This window comes from Cavia porcellus, unplaced genomic scaffold (genome assembly GCF_034190915.1).
Source record: "Cavia porcellus strain 051 isolate PalLab524CR breed Dunkin Hartley unplaced genomic scaffold, mCavPor4.1 scaffold_9, whole genome shotgun sequence".
In the NCBI taxonomy this organism is placed as follows: Eukaryota; Metazoa; Chordata; class Mammalia; order Rodentia; family Caviidae; genus Cavia; species Cavia porcellus.
Window position 1 is genome coordinate 14,624,076 of NW_026947492.1, and position 21,797 is coordinate 14,645,872.

Here is a 21,797-nt window from a genome sequence, read left to right on the forward strand (position 1 = left end):
AGTCCATTAAAAGTGTGGTTCTTCTCTCAGTGGACCTGAGAGGTGCTCACTGCTAACAGAAGGCGGAGAGCACACAGCAACTGTGTGGGTCTCAGTCTCTTCTGGTCAGTCTCTGAGTCATCCAGACCGGAAAGATGAACACCCACCTATGACTGACAAAGCAAGTTCTGAAGTACTTTCATTTTTTCCCATATGCAAACAGTTTGGGACACAAAATAACTTTCTATCTGTAACCAGCACCACAAAATGGAACTTTTTCTTTAGAGACAAGTGACTTCTCCAAACCTCTGCAAGCACAGGACATAAACTGTCACCCCCACCTTTCTCAGCCATTGTCAGTCAGTCAGTCAATGATAAAAGGGCTCAGTGTTAAGGCCCTAGCTTCAGTCCTTAGTACCATCAAAAGGGTTTTTTTTTTTTTCCACAGTATTCCAAGGCACCACATTTTGGGATAGCATATTCTGAACCCCACAAGAGTCTTTATTACTCACCAATACCTACTTCAAGGAACTGCAGCAGACCCACTCCATAGAGCAAGAATTTGTGGAAGAGGGAGTGAATCCACCTCAAACTTCATTCTACAGTCTCATACTACTACAACCCGTAGAACCCATTTTCAGAGTAATTAGATGTTCTGCTAATAAGACTTAAACATAGGCCTTGAATGCAGATTTGTGCCCAGGACATGAACACAGAGTTTCATTGGCCCACCGTCCACTCCCTGCCTTGGCAGGGCTGGCTTCCTGAGGAACCATGGCAGCAGATGCTGGAATCTCACAAAAGGCCGGGCTATGTTTAGCCTCCTGGCTGGTTCTCAGCTGCTCTCTGCTTGACAGATTCCCAAACTCATTTGCCCTTTTGTGATGTGTGCAAAGGCTGCCCGCACATCCAGAGAAAATCAATCAGTGTACTTTGGATTTGTTTAAGCTTAAATCAGCAAAATGTGGCGGTGGTGTTTTGAAAGTTGGTTGAGGTCCAGGAAAAAAAATAATCTTCCTCCTGACCACATAGACTATTTCGTTTTTTGCCAGAAATACACATGTGAAACCCAGATGGCCTGCTCCAGGCCATGGAAAGATGCCACGGTGTATTTAGTGTGCCGTTTGGTATTGTATTTGGGGGGCAGTCCTGAGGGTCTGTGTGTCACCTAGAAGAATGTCATACCGTCCTAAGAATAATATTCAATCAAACAGTTGCGCTGGGGTTAGCTACTCAAAGGATGCCCTTAACTCATGCCCTTTGTCTAATAGGCATCATAATGATAGTATGAATACTACTATGAAATATCTAATACTATGCATTAATGATGATAAAATACTACCCGCTAGCACATAAATAATTTTTTTGCTAAGGAGGAAATCAGATCCCACCTGGAGCCACCCCACTCTTCTATGGGGAATTTCTGGGATGAGGAATAAACACCACATCATTCGGATGGAGATGACACCACTCTGCTCCCTGGAAGTGAGTTTCTGTAGTAAGAGGGGAAACATAAGGGTGAATTTGTTGGTTGAATTTTGTGGTTTGCTTTAATATCACATATTGCCCACCTTTAATATCACTTTATAATTTAAAAAAGTTTTTCACTTGATCCTTGTAACAATCTTATAGGGTAAAAGGTCGGGTATCATTAACTCATCGCATGAAGGAAACTAAAATATCGAGGTCATGAACTCACTCATGGTTCTCTAATATTTGCTGGTTGCTATGTTCCAGGCGGGGTGAGAGGCTGCAGCTAGAATGGGGAAGAAGAAAGGTCGGTGTCCGCTCCACAGACAAGGAGATGGATAATAAGGACATGAACAAGATCATTACGGGCTCTCAGGGATGCTAGTTAGGAAACAAACTTTGCAGTGTGTGGTAGGGGATACTGTCTTGGGACGGTCACACAACCAGTCCCTGAACAGGTGGCCATTAAGCACAGTAAGGAGCTGTGCAAGGACAGCCCATGGAAGCTGTTTGAGTGCAGACGCCCCACGATGGAAGGATCTGGCTGGGTTAGAATAGAAGAGCCTGAGCGCTAACAGTGACCATGCCTGAAAGAGGAAGAAACAAGCCAGGCAGGTGGGTGCACCCATAGACACAGGGTGACACAGAACAGGGGTCGGTAAGTTACCACCATGGCCAGAACCTCACCTGTAAACACAGTTCAAGCCTGGCTCTGTGTACCGTGCAAGCTAAGAAGGCTGCTTACAAATTTAAATACTTGGGGGGAAAAAACCCAGCGTATTATTTCATGGTTTATGATAATTATACAAAATTTGAGCTCCACTATCTACAAAGTTTTATTGGAATATAATTTCATTCATTCACTGACACAGTGCCCGTGGCTATTTCCAGTAACAAAAGCAGTGTTAAGTAGTAAAATTTCTTTCCCTGTGATACAGGGATTGAAACCTGGGCCTTCAACTGAGCTTCCACCCTAGCCATTTTTATTAGTTAATTAATTAATTTTGAAATAGGACCTCACTAAATCACTCAGTTGTCCAGCTCAAACTTACAGTCTTCCTTGCTCACTCTTAGCCTCCTAGATACTGGGCTAGGATCACAGCTGTGCACCACCAAGTTTGGCTAACAAGTATTTTTAGTATTTATTGGTTGGACCTTTACAGAAAGAACTTACTGATCGCTAAAGCAGATTCAGGTGAAACACCAGGGTTTTATTCTAAATCTGTAGCATCTGGCACAAAAACTAGCTTACCTGGCAAATCAAATTCAGGGATCGGGAAGTGTCCAGGGACTGGCAGAATATCAGGCAGCATCTGATAAGCACATGTATTTATCAGGCGCAAATGCACTTTGTGGGTGTCAACTTTAATCTTCAGGACAATTCTGTTCAGTGGACGCTGTCACTCTATTTTATGAAGGAGAAATCTGTCCTCGTAAAAGTCAATAACTTGGCCACAGCCATATAATTAAAAAGTGTTGAACCTGACTTTTCACCATTCCAGCTTAGTTTCAGAGCCTAGAGAATAGCTTAAAATGCTTTCAAAGAAATGCTCATGGGGCCGGGGAGTTAGCTCAGCGGCATAAGCTCCTGCCTGGCAAGCATGAGGTCGTGAGTTCGATCCCCGCTACCAAAAAAAAGAAAGAAATGTTCATGAAAATAAAGCAGAAGCCTAAAGTACCAGCAGATGCTTGGATTTTCACAACACGGATGAGACCCAGTGACTTTCCTCTAATCCCCTCGGGTACAGGGAAGGATGGTCACCCATCCCACAAAGCTCTGTGAGCTGGGCCTTGACAATCAACCCTGCTGTTGAGGTGAATTCCTTCTGAAATCAACTCCAGAGTGGCGCTGGCTCTAGCACGTCCCATTTGATCTGCTTACACCAAGTACTCGCCCCTTCTAAAGTCCAGAGTCACAAGGCTGACTTCTAGGCAGAAGAAGTCTAAGAGCAAATGCTGAGTTGTTCCTCCTGTTGTCCAAACTACCGTGGTTCCTGCAGTGTAGCCCTGGCCACCTAGATCTGTGGACGTAACTAGGTTCTTTTATGTAACACACGCAGATGCTTCAGCTACTGGATTCTACTCAAACTTCCCAGGGGCTAGTGGCAAAGTGACAAGCCAGGCCCTGTGCATCTCCCACACCCATGCTCAACCCACCAAGCTTTGTGGCTGCTGGGAAACTTTGTTTGAACCAATAACTAATTTCAAAGCTTGCTGGCCTGGCTTAGACACTCCATGCTGCACCAGCGCTCAGAGAATCCCACCCCAGGTATGAATTACAGCAGCATCTGCCAGGAAATGAGATAAGTCCACCTCTTTCCCTGGTCTCGGGAAAGGCCATGATACCCCACAAGAGTCATGAAAGGTCAAGAAGACAGTGTAGGGCTGTCTTGTAATTGCAATAAAAACTCCACCAGCTTCTACACATGGGAAACCCCCTGTTTATTTTGACCCCTATTGTAGTCTGTCGCTTGCCCAGTGAATGCCTCCCCACACACACGGTGGTGATGATGGGAAAGAGAGATGTTTATATTTCTAAAACCTGTCCTTTAACTGTTAGTAATATTATTTCTGTTAGTAGTATTATTCCTGTTAGTAATGAAACAGTATAAAGATCTCCTGAAACAGGAATCAAATAGCAAATTAGTGTCAGTTAAAGGGGAGCAATATATGCAGCCCCCCATTTTCCTGCCTTATTGCTCTCTTTCTTCCTCCTATTTGCCCCAAAGCAGGGTATACAGTTACTAAGGTGATTTCCTCCCTTTTCAGTCAAAGACAAAAATGGAATTTTGGAGAAAATTTTAGATCTTTATTAGCCAGGAGAAGGCACCAGAGGACTCTACAACAAGCTTCAGTTTCCCACAAATTTGCCATCCCTAAAGACTCGAGATCCTTTCTCTCTGGGTTACCACTGCTCTAAAACTCCACTGATCCTTGTTTAAAATGCTGAGCAGGACAGAATTCTAAACCACCCCTTTCAGAACTATTTGTTCCTGATGTATCTTTGTTGCATATACGAAACACACATGAGGTTGTTTGGTTTTTTCCCTACTTTTTCAGTATTGGAGGTCCCAGCTAAGAACTGAGAAAGGTAGAAGGAACAGCTTTCTCTCTCCTCCTCCATTGTGAGGTTCCTTCCTACAAGGTGGTCAGGAGACACGTTTGCATTGGAAAAGAAGCAGGTCACACCCTGGCACTGCACTCCAGCCTTGGCTTTTCTCTGTTTCCCTGGGCAGCCACAGGCGGCTGCCCTGAACACACTGTGGGCTGCAGGCTGAGCGTGGGTTGGTGAGAGAGCAGGAAAACCTATGCAAACCACAAAATGTGACGCCCACCAGCCGACCTCACAGCATTTCCCCAGGGGCAGTTTCTCACCTCTGAGTCTGCTGGACAACGCAACTGTGGTCAAGGTTTTCAGCCAGCAGAGCATCATATCTGTAGGTGGATCAGGTACACTCACCATGGCCCAAAGCACAGTTTAGAGAATGATACTCTTTGCTGCTTGGATAAGATGGACTTGGCTTTCAGGCTTCAGAAGGAAAGTGAGTATGGGCATCTTCAAATGGTCAGTCAATCACTCTTTTACATATTCACTTGACAAAATGAAGTAAAGTCTATCCCTTGGCCCACTTAATGAGAATAAAATGAATCAAACTTTATTTGGGCATCATCTCCCTCACCAGATGATCTTTTCATCAAGTAGCAAAGAATTCATAAAAAAAATGAACTGAACAGACATTTCTCAAAAGAAATGTGAAAGGCCAAGCATATAAAAAAAGTTTCACATCTTTAGCCATCAAAGCTACAGTGAGATGTCCTCTCACTCTTTTTGTGATTCCGTTTCACCCAATCAGAATAGCTGCCATCGAGAACACACACAAAAAAAAATAAACGCTGGGGAGGATGAGAAAGAAGGGACATTTCAATGCAGCCAGTAAGGAAGGTAAATTAGTATTGCCACTTGGAAGTCAGTATGGAGGGTATTCAGAATACTAAAAGTTTTTAAATACTAAGAATAGAATGATCACATGACCCACCGATGCCACTCTTTAGTGTACTGTAGAGATACTGTACATGCCTACCCATATTTATTGAGGTACCATTCACAGTAGCCAAGACACCAGAGCAGCCTAGGTGTCCACTGACAGATAAACGCCTAAATGCACAATGGGTATTATTCAGCCATAAAGAATAGTAGAGTTACATCGTTAGCAGGCATAGGCTTGGAACTGAGATCATCAAGCTAAACAGCAGAAGGCAGACTGAGACACATGTTGCATGTTTTCCCTACAATGTGAGATATAAAAAAGATTTAAAAAGAGATGACAAGAAAGCAAAAGGGAGACTATCAGATAAAAGGAAGGGCTAGGCACGGTGGCGCATGCCTATAATCCTAGCACTATGGGAAACTGTTCAAGTCCAGTCTGGGCAACTTGGTGACTTAGCAAAACACTGTCTCAGAAAGAAATAAAAGAAAAGAAGGAAGAAGAAAAGAAAGAAAGAGAGGCAGGAGAAAGAGAGAGAAAGAAAGAAAAAGAAAAAACAGGACTGGGGATGGAGCTCAGTGGCAGAGTGCTTGCCTGACATTCACAAAGCCCTGCATTCAATCCCCAGTACCACAAAAAGAAGAAAAAAAGGAAGAGAGAGAAAGAAAGAAAGAAAGAAAGAAAGAAAGAAAGAAAGAAAGAAAGAAAGAAAGAAAGTGACCAGGAACAAGGGCTGTGGCTCAGTGTGATGTACCCAGGCTCAATCTGCAATACAGCAAAGGAACAAAAAGAGAAGAAAGGGAAGAAAAAAAGTGTCATAAAAGAGGGCAATAGACATGGATACAATCAAATACATCACTGTACATCACTTACATGTATGAAAATAATGAAACTCACAATTTTGTAAAAGTGATATACACTTATATATTGAAAAAAGAAAACGGCATCTTTGAGGAAAAAAAAACCTCAAGGGATTTATGTTCCACCTCAAATCCTGTCTTAGAGAGGTGAATGCTAGATGGGAAAATAAGTGGAGAGATGGATGGATGGATGGATGATGGATGGATGGATGGATGGATGGATGGAAGAGTGGATGGATGGATGGAAGAGTGGATGGATGGATGGATGGATGGAAGAGTGGATGGATGGATGGATGGATGGATGGATGGATGGATGGATGGAAGAGTGGATGGATGGATGGATAGATGGATGGATGGATGGAAGAATGGATGGATGGGTGGATGGATAGATGGATAGATGGATGGATGAATGGATGGATAGGTAGATGAATATGCAGGTTCCAAATATAAGTAAATGAATGCATTTGGCCCCTGATAACCATCAAAAGTTGTTTCCAGAGTTATAAATATAAAATACTCACAAAGGGTGGATAGAATTTTCCTAATTATAATTACCTGAGAAGGTAGAGGAGTAAAAATAGGTGTGACATCACCACACAGGAAGGTGTTCTCGGGCTTCCCACACTTTCTCCCCACATGCGCACTCGTTGACCTCCTAGCACTGCCCACTTGTGGTCACTAACACATCACTCACACTTCTCCACAGTCAAGTTGACACTGTGGTCCCCAAAATGTTCCATCGGGAGGTGTTTGGGGGGCAGCCAACCCGGAGGAAGCTCCCAGAGCAGATGGAGGCGTTGACACGTGTGGTCACAGGGCCCCTGCCTCTGCCTCCTTCAAAAGAAACGACTCTCCTGCACTTATTTCAGAAGTGAGAGGAAATCGCCAGCGTCACAGCAGCAGGGCACAACATGTGGTGGCAAGTTCTCAGCTTACTGTCTTGGTTCCCCGTACAAGGTAAGGACTTTAATGTTTGTATCGCTCAGCTGACTTAATATTTTGCCAAAAGTCCTAATCAGTCGGTCAACTGCACTCATGCTGGACTACGATGAAAGACCGGTCAGTCAACTGCTAATTCTTTTAAAACCACGCTCAAGTCACAAAATTCTTTTTTGTTTTTTGCTTTTTGGTACCGGGGATAGAATTCACACGCTTATGCCCCTGAGCTAAACCCCCAGCCCTAAATCACACAACTCTTACTCAGTTGCTAAAGAGCATGGCAAGGTGGGATCTGTGGGTGTGTCTGTGGGATCTGTGTTACGGAAAAGTGGCACAAGTGTGGAAGACTGTTTTTTAAGACAGTACCAGCTGAGAGCATCGGTTATGGATTTTAAAATTTCTTCCTTGCTGTATAAGATTTAACCAAATAACATAATTTCTCTGACATTCGGTTTCTGCTTCTCTAAATGAAGATGATAATACTGTTCGATCTATCACATTCCCGGGATTATTATAAGGATCCAATTTAAAAGCGAAAGCACTTTAAAAATGGCAAAGGGCCACGTAACCTGTGTTCAAGTCAGAGATGGGCCAAGTGAAAAACCATGCTTATTTTACAAAAGTCAGCTTTATTTACATTTTCCTCTGATTTGGTTTCTTAAAGTTTAACTCGAGTATGCTATTATGAAAATGAAAGGAAGACACATTTACCTTTTAAACTCAGGTTAAATTATACTTACCCAAAAGGGGGAATAAGGTAATATGAGATGGCCCTTGGTGCCCCTGGGTCTCTGATGGTGCCTGGTCTCACAAAAAGAAGCCACTTATGAACCAATGCTTGGTACCTGTATATTTTCTTGTCTCCAAATACTGAATCTGTGGTTCTGTTTTATGAAACAACCTCTTCTTCTAAATTTGCAGTGATTATAGAGTGGTAACTGAAGGATGGCCTTTTAAAAAATGAGATTTCCTATTTTACATAGTATTTCAATTCCCTATTTTATGCACTTCAATTAGTACCCTCCTTTTTGGCCCCTGTGCCCTGAGGCACTTAATAAGGATTGCATTTTGGTAATGAATAATATTAGTTTTTCAGTGAGTGGTTTAAAGAATAGTCATTCAGAAGGAGTACATTTAGACAGCTAAAATGAAAGTGATTTCAAGTATTCCAAAGTTTAAAGCCTTTAACTGACCTTGATTTTTTTTCAGGCTTTAATTTTTTGCCTCATGAAACATATAGAAGTAAGCTTTTAAAATAACAGGAGAAATTGAATGTTAAGATAAACCTAAGACAAGCTGGGCATGGTGGCACACAACTGTAATCCCAGCACTCCAAAAGCTGAGGAAGGAGGATCACTGTGAGTTCAGGGACAAATACACAGGGAGATCCTGTCTCAAAAAAAAAAAAAAAATCAAAAACCCCTAAAATAAATCTTCTAGAACATGCTATTAAAATACTGCCTATAAAAAAAGGGAAAATATGTATTGTCATGCAGAGTGCAGGGCACATCCTGTGGATTACAGTTAATCCTAGCAAAAATGCTGGGATAGGCATTGATATCCCCAATTTAAAGATGAGGTCAAAAGAAATGAGATAACCTGCCCCTACTTCACAGCCAGTAACTACCAATCTGTGAAACATGATAAATACATTATCTTATGAAACTTTTGATTAGCATGTGTGTGTAGACACTGGGTTGGGATAGAATATGTGCTCTTAATGTGAACCAAATGCTTGAAAGGAGCATCACAGGTGTCAGGAGGACCACAGGTCTGAGGTCTGCCGGGGCATCTTAGCGTGATCCTGTTTCAAAATACAAATTTAAAGGGTTGAGGATATAGTGCAGTGGAAGGGTACTTACTTAGCTTAGGTTTAACTCCCAGTACTGTCACAAAAAGAAAAGAAAAAAGAATTTGCAAGATTTTGACTTACACAGTTGGAAGATTCAGCACTGGAAATACCAATTTGAAAGCTCCTCCAGAGCCCTCCCTTGCCCCAGGCACCTCGGCGTCCTAGATCTGAACACGGGTGCCCCCACGTAGCTAGATATGTCAGCCCCATCAGAGTTCCAAACAGGGAAGAAATCTACCATGCTGCTTTCTTGTCAGCAAAAAGGCAGCATATCATCCATTTTGGCAATGCTATAAATTATCAAGTGATTTTTAAAAATTAAATGAAGCACTATAATTGCTTCTACCATGAGATTTCTAAGGTTGCCGAGAATTTGTGGCAAGGAAAGTCATAACCTCAGAGTCTTCCGTCTTTTTCCAGGCCATTCCTGGAATAATCTCTGCGACAGATAAAATGTAGTGAGACGAAATAACTTCTCAGAATTTTCTTCCATTTACTTACCTGTGGTTCAGAATGTCAAACTCTCCAGATTTCCAGCCCCGGGTTCTAGTTACTTGGTGGAAAGTAGGATGCAGGCAGCATTGAGGAAAGCTGCATAGATTCGTCCTTTTGTTGTTCAGACAGCTTCTTTAAAGTGACCCTGGAGGTAATTTACTCTTGAAACGGTTTATTTGTTTTCACATCTATAGCTTTCTCTATTGACTTTCGCTACAAATAATAAAGTCTCATTCTCTAACGTTCTGAATTGAAACGTACTTTTGCTTAATATTTCATAACAGTCATGTAAATAGGATTCTGGTTTAAGAATTAACTCTATGTGTTTTTTTTTGTTTTTTTGTTTTTTTTTTTTTTTGTCTTTTTCCTTTTTATCGGTACCGGGGAGGATCGAACTCACAACTGCCTGCTTGCAAGACAGGCGCTTATGCCGCTGAGCTAAATCCCCAGTCCCAACTCTATGTGTTTTTGACTTTAACTTAGTTCTAGTCACTCTTTTCAATATAATAATTATAGAGCAAAACTAGCATTATGTTAAAATATTTGTTTCTAAAGATATACATTTATTCATTTTACTCATTAATTCAGTAATATCAAATATTATTCTGCATTAACCATTGCAAAATAAATGAATGACAACCTTTTCCATGAAGAGCTTATAGGTAGCTACAAAATAATGTGTTAAGTGATGTAGCCAAATTTCATTCAGTGTTTCTGGGTCTCTAGAGGAGTGGGTAGGTCGTGGGGGAGAGCTGGCTAGGGTGGAGGTCCAGTTGGGAAATGGTGAATGAAAAGATACAACATAAATTGAGCCTTCGAGTTGAGTCTCAGAGGTGCTAAAGAAAGGCATTCTAGAGCAAGAGACCAGTGCAGCAAAGGCAAAGAATCTTTAGAGTCTGGAACTTTCTGGACTCAGTGAGTGACCATTTGCATGGAGTAGGGTCAGTGGATAATGCAGGGGAGAACATGGGAGCAAAGCCATTGGGAATTTTGGCCTGATCTCTGCAGGAAACGGGAGTCATGGGAAATATTTTAATGGAGGAAGAGATACGATCCAATGTGTGTCTTTAAAGTGTGGTTCGAGTAGCAGATAAAAATGATGACTAAGAGGAAGGAGAGCACAGAAGGCAACTTTGCGGTGGTCCAGGAAAGAAACGATGGAGGTCTCAACTTAAGCAGCAGCGGTAGTGGGGTAAAAGGGACAAGTTCATTAAAAAGATGTTTGAGAGAGGCAAGGGTGTGCAGTAACTGTCATAATCTAGTATTCACTGGCTGGTGGAGAATTAATTTGTATAAAGGAACATTGGAATGGAGTAGGTAGTCTATCTTTGTTGGATCTGGGAGGGTACCAGGGATAGGAAAAAGAATTTCACTTGGACATGTCGAGTTTGAGCTCCTTTGTATAGATTTAGTCTGCCTGAATTTTAATTATGTTAATACAAGGATTGGGATATTTAGACAGCAAAACAAAAGAATGCCTTATTCCTTTTTTGATTCTATCCTAATGCTCTATTATACAGGTAAAAAGCACACTCAATTCCCAAACTCTTGGGAAAGACTAGGGGCTCTTTTTTTGTTAGGAGTGTTTTTTTGAGATGGTTCAGCCTGACCTTAAACTCACTGTGAAGCCCAGGCTGGCCTTGAACTCACAGGGATTCTCCTGCCTCAGCCTCTCAATGCTGAGATTAAAGGTATATCCCACCATACTCGGCTTCAAAAGACCAAGGAGTCTTCAGAATGTGCTGGTTTTATGTGCATATGTTTCAGTAGATGGCTGTGACTGCTCCTTACCTTTTGCTTGACATTTTGTCACTTATGAAGCCATCTACTGATAGTACAATTAGTTAATTCATGGGCTGAGGCACAGAGATGATGGTGAAGGCCATGCATTCTATTTCTGTATATCGTCTTTCTGATAATGACATTTTGATCTAGGAAGGATCCCACACATGGGGATGATCCCTTATCATTATACAGCCTAAATAGTAGTAAGCTTTACCTCCTACAGTAGTGCCGTCTCCTATGATGTATTTGTTAGGATGTGTCCATGTTAAGCACTGCACAACTGTGTAAACCAGTCACAATCTAGAACCCCAGGCTCAAATAAAAGTTTCATCACACATGGCCATATAGAGCTGGGCACTTCCAGTGGCAGAGGTAGAAACAGAGATGAGAAGCTGATAATTTGCTCAGTCAACCTTACCGATCAATAGGTGACCTCTGGGAGGGACACCCAGTCATCCATTGTTGAGCTAAGTGTGGAGCCGTGTAGGGTTAAGGTAGAACCACTGAAGGTGACTTAGAACGAGGAAGTAGTCACATGGTGCTGAGGGCTACATAAAAAAGGCCAGAGGTGAAGAAACACAGCTTTAGGGTTTAGAAGGGAGGAAGTGGTGAGCAAAAATACCTCACACCTCATCCTCCTAGCAACAAAGGTGAAAGTTTGACTCCAGACTTACATGAAAGAACCCCAAAGGGCAAATCCCAACTTAGTTTCCAATGGCAATGACAGGATGCTAAGAAACTTTTCCTTAAAAGATGAGGCATCAAGCCTTGGGTAGAGCACCCTTGTCTTGCACTCGGTCACAAGACCACTGCTCGCTGCACTGCGCAGAATTTTTAAGGCCTCCAACTGAAGCAAAGCTTAGGGGCCTGTGGCTTCTCACTGGGGCTATTCTTCCTTTCTACAATGATTTCCTGTTGCTAAACCAAACACGGGGTCTACCAGAGAAGACTGTGACATAAGCCAACCTACAAAGACACAAAGCGAGCCTTGCAGCTAGAAGGAGAGGAAACAGCCAACTAATATTCTATGCCTCAACCACATTCATGTCCACATGCAACTCGGCCAGCTACAGCTGTCACTCTGGACAGCAGCCCGATAATAAAGCCGTAACTGCAAGAGCAAATGCTAATCTTTGGATATACTGTACTTTAGCCTATGCTAAAAACACGCACGACATTTCACCATAATTTTTAAGATGTTGTAAGAGTCAAATGACTCCATTTAACTCATCAGCATGCACCCTAAGAGAAAGACACGTTACACCCACATGTACACACACGTTTTTAAATGGAAGTCATTCATTTCCAGACAGGCTGAAGATAATCTCACTACTTCCGTCTTTATCAAATGCAAACTTTCTTCTACATTATCATTATACTAAAGAACACTGAAAAACTCCTAAGTGCCGACTTCTAACGCCAAAGGATGAAATTAGGGCACTATTTTTTATTGTATGATTGATTTTCTTCCAGTAACTTCTCCCACATTCCTCACTATTGTTATTATAACAAAAGGGGAAAGATATCAGTGCCACCAGGAAACCTGGCATTAAACTGTTCCTTTTCACATTCACACTGTAAAAGTTTCTGTAAGAAATGAATTTTAGAGAAATATAAAATGTGCTCATAAAAATACAAGAACTAGAGAGAAAAACAGAATCACCACAATGCATCGCTCAGTAGCTCCAGATCTAAACATTGGCTTGGAAGCTGTTTAACCTCGAATTTCCTCATCTGTGAACTGGGAACAACAATGCCCTCTTTATTAGGTTTAGGTCTCAGTAAGCGGGCTTGCTGTTTGCCATGGTTTGTGGTTGTTAGGTTTGAAACACTTTTCAACCATCTAAGTAGATTTGCCAACTAAGTTAGCTAGAGACTAGATGGAGCAGTCTGAAGTGCATGAAGACAGAATAGAACAAGGTCGGACTTTGGTAGCACAAAGGACAGATTGATGAGGAGAACTCAGGAACAGAGGACGAGAGGGATGAGCGGCCAGTGAGTTAGGAGGGAAACAGAGAAACTGAGACCTTAGAGACCGTGTAAGAGCGCCGTCCTAGGGAGCAGGAAGTGGTCAGTTACAGCAAACGTATACCATACGCTGACTAAGATGAAGTCAGAGAGTGGAACGTTGGCTTTGCAGATGAGAAGGCCTCTAGCAAACAAGAAAAGAGCAAATTTCAGTGGGGAAACGGGTTATGCAAGCCGATAAGGAAAGGAAAGGGAAGTGAACAAACATAGATAAACCTTTAGAATAATGTTTCAATAAAAGAGGGAAATAGTAGTTAGGAATGTGCCATCTGGTTTCATGTTTGCTTCTCAGTGTGGGAGAAACAGCAGTCCATACATGTGTGTGCTAAGAGAATGATATCACTAAGAGGGAAAAAGGTTAACTAGAGCCGAGACGGGGCAACACAGGAGAGAAATCCTTGGGTAAATGGAGAGAGACTGAGTTGTTGCCTAAGTGGATTCACAGGGGCAGATACCACTTTTCCCCCTAAACAGGGCTTAACTGGAAAGTAAACCCAGTATGATTTTTTAGAATACTTGTAATATAAGTCTTACCCCAAAATTAGCACCAATAAAGATCATCAGGCAAATAGGTGCATTATGTATGTTCATTGCAACACACGATGGACATATTGAATTACAAAATAATAATATATAATTAAATATAAATAAAAAGATTCTTGAAATTAAAACAAAATAAATGATTATTTATTTGCAAACACCCAAGCAGGTGCCTTTGGATAAGAGGTAAATGCCCACGTAAACAGATGAACTTGAGACCTATTTCTAAGTGGCCAATCAGAGTGCAGATGACTAATACGCACAATTGATAATGGATGGATGTGGTCATATCTAATGTGAATCTTCATAATTCACAACATCGCATATTGTAACTGCATAGAGCAGGCTCTGTGGGCAAGAAATGCTCACTTAAGGAGAGCTCTGTTGCTGGACCTGGGAGATTGGGGCCAAAGGTTTTGTAGGAAATCGAGTCCCCAAAAATTCAGGCTGGAATTCGGAGTTTGGAGAGCTAGTTACAATGGTTCAGAAGAAGATGACATCACTGTATTTGAATAAATGTAGATTTTTGTACATAAAAAAAAAGTAGGACATCTTCTAAAAATAAGCCCTTTTGTGTCTTTTGGAGCAAAAATTAATATAAAACCAAGTCTTATTTGGGGAGAAATACAGTAATCTACAGGGCTACACTGCAGATGGATTATATAGAGTCTAAAAGCAAGTACACTTGATTTGGTGGGAGAGTGGGGAGTGACTGCTTTTCTGAGCAGCGCACTTTTTAAAGCAGCATTAATACACACATCTCCAAATAAGTTAATATTGCAATAGCCAACAATTTACACAATGGAAAGAGAAGGGACTGAGCATTTCATCATTTCATTATTTCAGAGTTCTAATCTCTCTGTCTGTCTCTGCTCTTTCTCTCTGACTCTCTGTGTTTCTCTGTCTCTTTCTCTCTCTGTCTCTCTCTGTCTCTCCCTGTCTCTCTCTGCCTCTCTCCCTCTCTCTGTCTCTCTCTGTCTCTGTCTCTCTCTCTCTGTGTCTCTGTCTCTCTCTCTGTCTCTCTCTCTCTGTCTCTGTCTCTCTGTCTCTCTCTCTGTCTCTGTCTCTCTGTCTCTCTCTCTGTCTCTGTCTCTCTGTCTCTCTCTGTCTCTCTCTCTCTCTCTCTCTCTCTCTCTCTCTGTCTGTCTGTCTCTCTCTCTCTCTCTCTCTCTCTCTCTCTCTCTCTCTCTCTCTCTCTCTCTTTCTCTCTTTCTTCCCAGGAACTGACTGGTATGATTAACACCACCACTGCTACCTAAGTTCTAAAAAAAAATTTGTTATCACTATGATGATTCTCAAAATCCTTAATTCTCCTTAAACTCTTTCAGTTACAACAAGCTCATTGTCTCTGTAATTGCTTCTTCTTTTAATGTCTGCAAGCACTTTAGAATGCTTAATAAGAAATCAGCCTGAGACACGTGGGAAGGAGGTCTCTAACAAAGGGCTTCGAGCTACAAGGCTTTGTCTTTTGACACTGAACCTTTCAATTTTTCTTTTTAAAGCAAGAGTCAGCTCAGCTTTTCCACTTCTTATTGAACACTACTGACAAATAATAGAATTATTATGCACTAAGTACTAGTCAAGCTTCTTTACATGTTATTTAATCTTTACAACAGCTCTATGAGATGAATACTTTTTCCCCTGTTTTTATGATAAAAAAAAAAAAAAAGCCAAGACATGATTTTCCCAATTTCATGTTGTTAGTGGCCGAGCCAGGATTCCTAACAAGGGAACTTGGCTTAAGTGTGTGTGTTTCAATCATGGCACCATGCTGCCACTTGTGCTAAGGGCACACAGGTAAGTATAACACAGCTCCCCTCTGTAACAAGTCCAGATGATGCCAAGCCTGGGGGAAGGATGACAGAAAAGATAATTCAGAGCTGAAACGTTTTCAGAACACTTGAACTCTTAGCCCACAGTGACCACTAAGACTGACTCAGGGAGGACTTTGGTCCAAAGAGAAATGCACCCAACAGGGACAAGGTGACATGCTGTAACCACAAGTTCGTTGAGGAAGAGCAGAGTACTTTTGTGATCACCAGGGCAGCGTGAGCCTGGTGAGAGTGGAACACTGGGGTCAGTAGAAAGAAGGTGTCCCCGGGGTCTGTGGTGGGGTGAGTAGCTGTCCCCTATGCTCTGGCCAGTTTGGAGGGCATCAGGGCCTCTTTTCTCAGGCACAGAATAACATTTTTGGAAAAACAAATTGCAGTATGTTCAGGTGTGGTAGATGGAAACAGGTGAGGAATGAGGATGAACCAGAGGCACGGATTCTTGATTGCCTGAATACTACGAAAAAGACAGCACACTTAGTTCTTTTAGCTTCCGAGGACAGAAAGAACCAAGATCCAAATGTCAAAGTCAGGAAATGATGAGTTTGGGCTGCTCCTTGGCGTTGCCACCTGCCCATGCTGTCTGAAGACACAGATGATGTCATGACCAGTGTGGTGCACTGTTGTTTTCTGAAAGTATTTTAACATGAGACTGGCTCTTGTCCTCAGGTCCCCTGTGATCCTTGCGAAGTCAGGAGGTTCCCTCACCTCACCCCCCATATCCGGGAGCATTGTCAGAGCTCTGAATATGAATCCTTCATTACATTACAACTGTGCTCATGGACATGAAGAATCTGAGCTCTCGGGCCAGGCCGTGAGGACAGTCCACAGGTGGTCCTCCCTCCAGGGATTCTGATGTAATCAGTAATGGGTACAACCCGGGTACCAGAGCTTTCAAAAACTCCCCAGGCGACTGTGATGTATTTCCAAGGGTGAGGACCACTGTCCGCTTCACATGGGTGTCACACAGACACATGAACACGGACCAAACAGCCTCCCACAGTTTTATTACCAAGAAAAAAGCCCTAGAAGAAATTCCATTGTTATTTCAAAGCAGCTCTATTAATATTATTCATATTACTCGCTCCGGGGTGATTTTGTAAATGAGAGTATTTCCAAATGGCCAAACCAAAGCCAAATTCTGGCCTTAGGCCTCAGTATTTTTGTTTTTGTTCTTCTAATGCAGATCTCCTTTCTTTTTATTTACTTATTTATTTGGGGGCTGGGGATAGAACCGAGGGCCTCTCCAGCTCCACAAATCTCTCAAACCTTTATTGACTCATTGTTCAATACAGCATGGGCTGATGATGGGTATTTTTTCCATTAGAACTCAGGCAAGTTGCTTTCCCATGAAAGTCTACATGAATATGGCCCAATAATTCTGGGTATTAGTGCTGGAAGCTAGATGGAAATTAATGATCTAGGGATGGAGCACACCAGAAAAGCTGCACCAGTTCATTCCCAGAGCTCTTCAACTCATGCTAATAGTTAAAATTTGTCATGAGTTGATGACAAATGACTCTCTCTCTTTCTCTGTCTCTCTGTCCCTGTCTCTCTCTGTCTCTCTCTGTCTCTGTGTCTCTCTGTCTCTCCCTGTCTCTGTCTCTCTCTCTGTCTCTCTGTCTCTGTCTGTCTGTCTCTCTCTCTCTCTCTCTCTCTTTGTTTTGGAGGGGAATTAAGGTAAATCAGTACATGTTACACTAATGACTCATAACTTACAAACCTGTAGCATTTTGTTTATGAAAATGTTTCGTTCCTTCATTGATAAGAGCCATCTTGCCATCAAGGGAATAACTGCTTTCAATTTAAAATCAGCAGAAATACCAAAAGGTATACATGTGCCAAACCAACAGTAAAGCCAGTTTATTTTTCCCTCATTGTCTTGGGCAGCTGCTTAGAAACAATTGCTTGTCTTTCCCTTGGGCTGTGGTCTAACATTCCAGACTCTCTTATTTGCCTGGAGGGGGCGCTGCTGTGCACTGTTGAACTGGAGGTCTTCGCACGCATGCAGCCCTAGGGGACAGAAACTCTGACCCGGGAGTCCACCTACTCTTGGTGAGCAGCAGCTCCATACTCAGGACAGCACGGCGGATTATAACTTTGCATTGCTGTTTTGATTTTAGTTTGTGTTTTCTCAGAGGTACTGGGATGGAGCCTGGAGCCTCAGGCATGCCAAGCAAGTGCTGTACCCCTGAGTTGGTCCCCCAGCCCCAACAGTTTTGCATGGACTCCTGGGTACATGCTTGAAGGGACAAGTTACCTGTTTGATAACCTGAAGTCCTAAAGCTTAAGTTGTCTGGAGTCTCATCACTTACGTAAATGAGGATTTTGAAGTCTGCAGCTCGGGACTTCAGGGCCCAGTGACCTCCGCGACCTCAGTGACCTTGTGCCTCTATTTCCTCATCTGCTAAGTGAGCGAAATGACCCTTCCTGCGGGCTCAGTTTGAATATTAAATCTGAGCACGATAGGTCTGGACCATGCCTGACACACAACCAGCAGATGCCCCAATAACAGCTGTTTAATGTTCCCTTTCTCCCTAGTAAGATCTGTATTCAGTCCTAGGCGAATGTGCTCCCTTTGGTGAGGGGTCTTACTGTTCTCACACACGGTGTGCCCTCTCCTCCCATGTTTTCTGGTATTGCATGTATTCTGACTTCTGTAAGAAATATGCAGTGGGTGTCTGATGACGGAATGAGACCACACAAAGAACAAATCCCTGCCCTGAGGGAGGCACAGCTCAGCCCACCAGCCTGACCAGCCGTTCTCTTCCTCCCTAGACACCCTCCTGACTAACCTCACGGAAACTGTCACCGTGGAGGAAGGCCACACACTGACCCTCGAGTGTGCCACTTCCCCGGGGAAGACCGCCTCCCTCCAGTGGCTGGCACCCTCTGGCTTCACCATGTTTTTAAATGGGCATCCCGGTAAGTGACTGCACCAAGGAAAAACAATCACCACCAGACCTCACGCTAAGAGATTTTCCAGCAGGCAGGTTGAGGGTCAGAAACTGCATGAATCACCCAAGCGGTGGGCTCAGCCCGCCTCCTCCCCAGGAGACTCACACCTCTGCAGGCTGTGATGTGACACCCAGGGGCAGGAAGTCTGAAATGGAAACCCCACCAGAGCGGTTGTTGAGGGGGCTCAGATTACAAAGCACATTTCCATGTCCCCAGCCACCCCCTTGTCACTTTCTGACTCTCAGTGATCGTGAAACACCCACAGCAGGATGACAGACAGGGCTTGGGGGCTGCCTTGGGGGCCCTGTCCCCTCACACGGCCAATGCTGTCACAGCTTCTTAGCTTTATGCCTGTTCCAAAGCTCTTTCCACAAGACTCTCCTTCCCCTGTTGGTTTTAACACAAAACCAAGGTTTAGAGAAGTACTAGAAATGGACAGAGTGCATGACTCTGAGAACAGGGATCACACCCATATTCACAGGCATCCAGCACACGAGAACTCAACACCTCAGACAGAAGCTCACGCAACCCTGGACTTCGGGCAAGATTTTACTCACTCCTTCCCTTCATAAACAGACCACTTTTTATTTTCACCTAACATTCTTATCTACCAAATACTTTTAAAAGCCTCTGTAAAAGCAGAGATTATTGAAAATTTGATGTCCTCTGAAAACATTAAATATCAGTATACATATAAAAACTCCTTACGTTCTTTTATGCAAAATCCACTACTAATGCTAAAGTCTAGGAGAATAAGGAGGTACTAATTGTAGGGGCTGGAGATTTAGCTCAGCGGCATAAGTGCCTGCCCTGTAAGCAGGCAGTTGTGAGTTCGATCCCTGGTACCGATAAAAAAGGAAAAGGACAAAAAAAATTAAAAAAAAAAAAGAAAGTTTCAGTGAGATGAACTTGGAGTAGAGGTCATTCTGTAAAACGATGCTGTTTGCTATCGGGTTTTGGTTTTCTTTGGGGAGGAGGAGGAAAGGACAGAGATTCCGAGGTGTCTGCAGCCAGAGAGCCTGATCTGTCTCAGTGATTGGGCACTTTGGGTGATCCTTTCCTCCAGTGGGTAATGCCCTCGATTTTGGCAATGTCTGGAGAGTTTTGTTGTTCTCAGTAAGGGAAGAGGGAGGAGTTTCTGGTGTCTAGTGGCTAAGGACAGGGATGCTGAAAAATGGTACAATGCAGTCGGCCTTCAGGACAAGGAATTATTGATTCCAAATCAATAAAGCAGAAGGTGAGGACTCCAGAATTCTAGTTAATGTACTGCCCGTTCCAGGACAGACTCATTGCTCTGGATTAGGGACAACTTTGTTAGCAGCTGTTCAAGGTTCAACTTGTTCATATTATAAATCTTAATTTTAAAAACACCTCATTTGTGGAGCCTCTGATTTGCTAAGGGAGCTTTGATTTCAGGTGGGATTTCAAGGTCAACAACCAACCAAAAGAACATTTTGGAGTGTCTCCCCACCCCCAACTCCTTTCCTGGCCTCTCCTCTCCTCTCCTCTGCTCTCCTCTCCTCTCCTCTCCTCTATTCTCTTCCCTTTCCGTTGGTCCAGTACTCGGAAAGAGTAAGTCATAATCTTTGGGAATCTTCAAATAATAATGAGCATTCTAAAATTATAAATAAAAAGCACTCAGCTAATGCATTTATCAGTGAGTGCATTTATCTTCTATCCTTGACACTTATATGACACAGCAAATCAGACCAGTGAGGTAAGTCGTAGTAGGGCACTTTTCATTTTAAAAAGTTATCCGAAATCCTCCTGTAGCCTGAATCTTTCTCCAGTATAACATTTTTATTCTCCTACAAGCACAATGCAATTTGTTTATTTCACAGATGGCACTAAAAAATATTTCATTTCTTAATTTTCTAAGCTACTCAGAAAGGCATTCAATGGGTGACAAGAATTTGGAAGGCAGCTGAACAGAAGACATGGCGCTTGTTCCTCTAAAGTATAAAAATCAAAAATGAATGATCAATTTGTATTCATCTGATTCCTTTCCGCATAACAGCTCTTTCTTCTTTGTACAGCTTTAAAAGACTCCAGATACCAACTTCTTCACCACTCAGCCACGCAGCTGTCCATCCAAGTGGCCAATGTCACCGTCCAGGATGAAGGCGTGTACAAGTGTTTACAGTACGGCAACTCGGTGAGCACCAAGGAAGTGAGAGTGATTGTGCTAGGTAGGTACCCAGCAAGTGATTTTAAACTTGACATTTTAGTTTTAAAATGGTACCCATACTAAGGTATTTCTGGGGGCATCTCTGCCACCTTTCACTTAGACAAAACAAGAGGACATCTTGAGTGGCAAACTGTAGATTAAATTGTGAGCGTGTGTATTTTTGGCATTGATTAAATTTTTTCTGGAAAATGAAAAGAAAATAGAAGAATGTTGGATAAGCCCTGACTATATATGCCAGGCACTGTCACAGGCCAAAGATGATTTAGGCACAATTTGTGCCTGAGACTCTGCACACCAGAAGAAGGCAAGACATGTATGTAAATAAAGGAGAACCACGTGATGCCACAGCCTAAGATAGGCTGAATCCAGATACAGCTGCACTGGAGTCAGTTGGATGATTGGCTCATATCCTGTGCCAAATGGTTCTTCTCTTCTGCTTGAGGAGGATCAGCATGACGGCCTGGATGATGAGCCTGACACCTCCCTGAACACCTGGCACTTTCTCAGATCAGTGGATGGGCAGTTGTTTGCAGTATGTCTCATCAGTGTTGCAGTTTTGGTTCTGGTGGCAGAGGAGATCAATTAAGGATACTGATTTTTATTGATCTCTCAATAGTATAATCCCATATATCACACAAATGAATTTTGCGGACTGCGGACTTCTCTTGTTGAGTTATATGGTTTGGCACCTGTCCTGAAGGATGCCATGGTGGGACAGTAACAGAAGACTGGCTCTCTGAAGGCTTTGGGGACCAAAGTGATTCAGCTCAAGGGTTGTCTTCTCCCTGGCTGAGTGTCACCACCAATGCCATCCATGCTCGGGCTCGCTGTGTGCCCTTCTGGGCTCTTACAATGCCCTGTGAATACCTCTACCTTTGCACTCAATGT

The 21,797-nt window shown here is 42.8% G+C and overlaps 1 protein-coding gene across 2 annotated transcripts in view; it reads left to right on the plus strand.

Moving 5' to 3' along the window:
• Window positions 1-6,688: 6,688 nt before the first annotated feature.
• The window catches only part of Crtam (cytotoxic and regulatory T cell molecule), a 30,496-nt gene continuing 15,387 nt past the window's right edge, over window positions 6,689-21,797 (plus strand). Inside the window, exons 1-3 of one of the 2 annotated variants that reach the window (XM_063255952.1) lie at window positions 6,689-7,252; window positions 18,542-18,688; window positions 20,758-20,910. In XM_063255952.1, the coding sequence (XP_063112022.1) occupies window positions 7,207-7,252; window positions 18,542-18,688; window positions 20,758-20,910 (346 nt within the window). In that variant the 5' untranslated portion in view covers window positions 6,689-7,206. The remainder of the gene's footprint in view (window positions 7,253-18,541; window positions 18,689-20,757; window positions 20,911-21,797) is intronic. The other variant, XM_013155386.3, reaches the window with a different exon arrangement.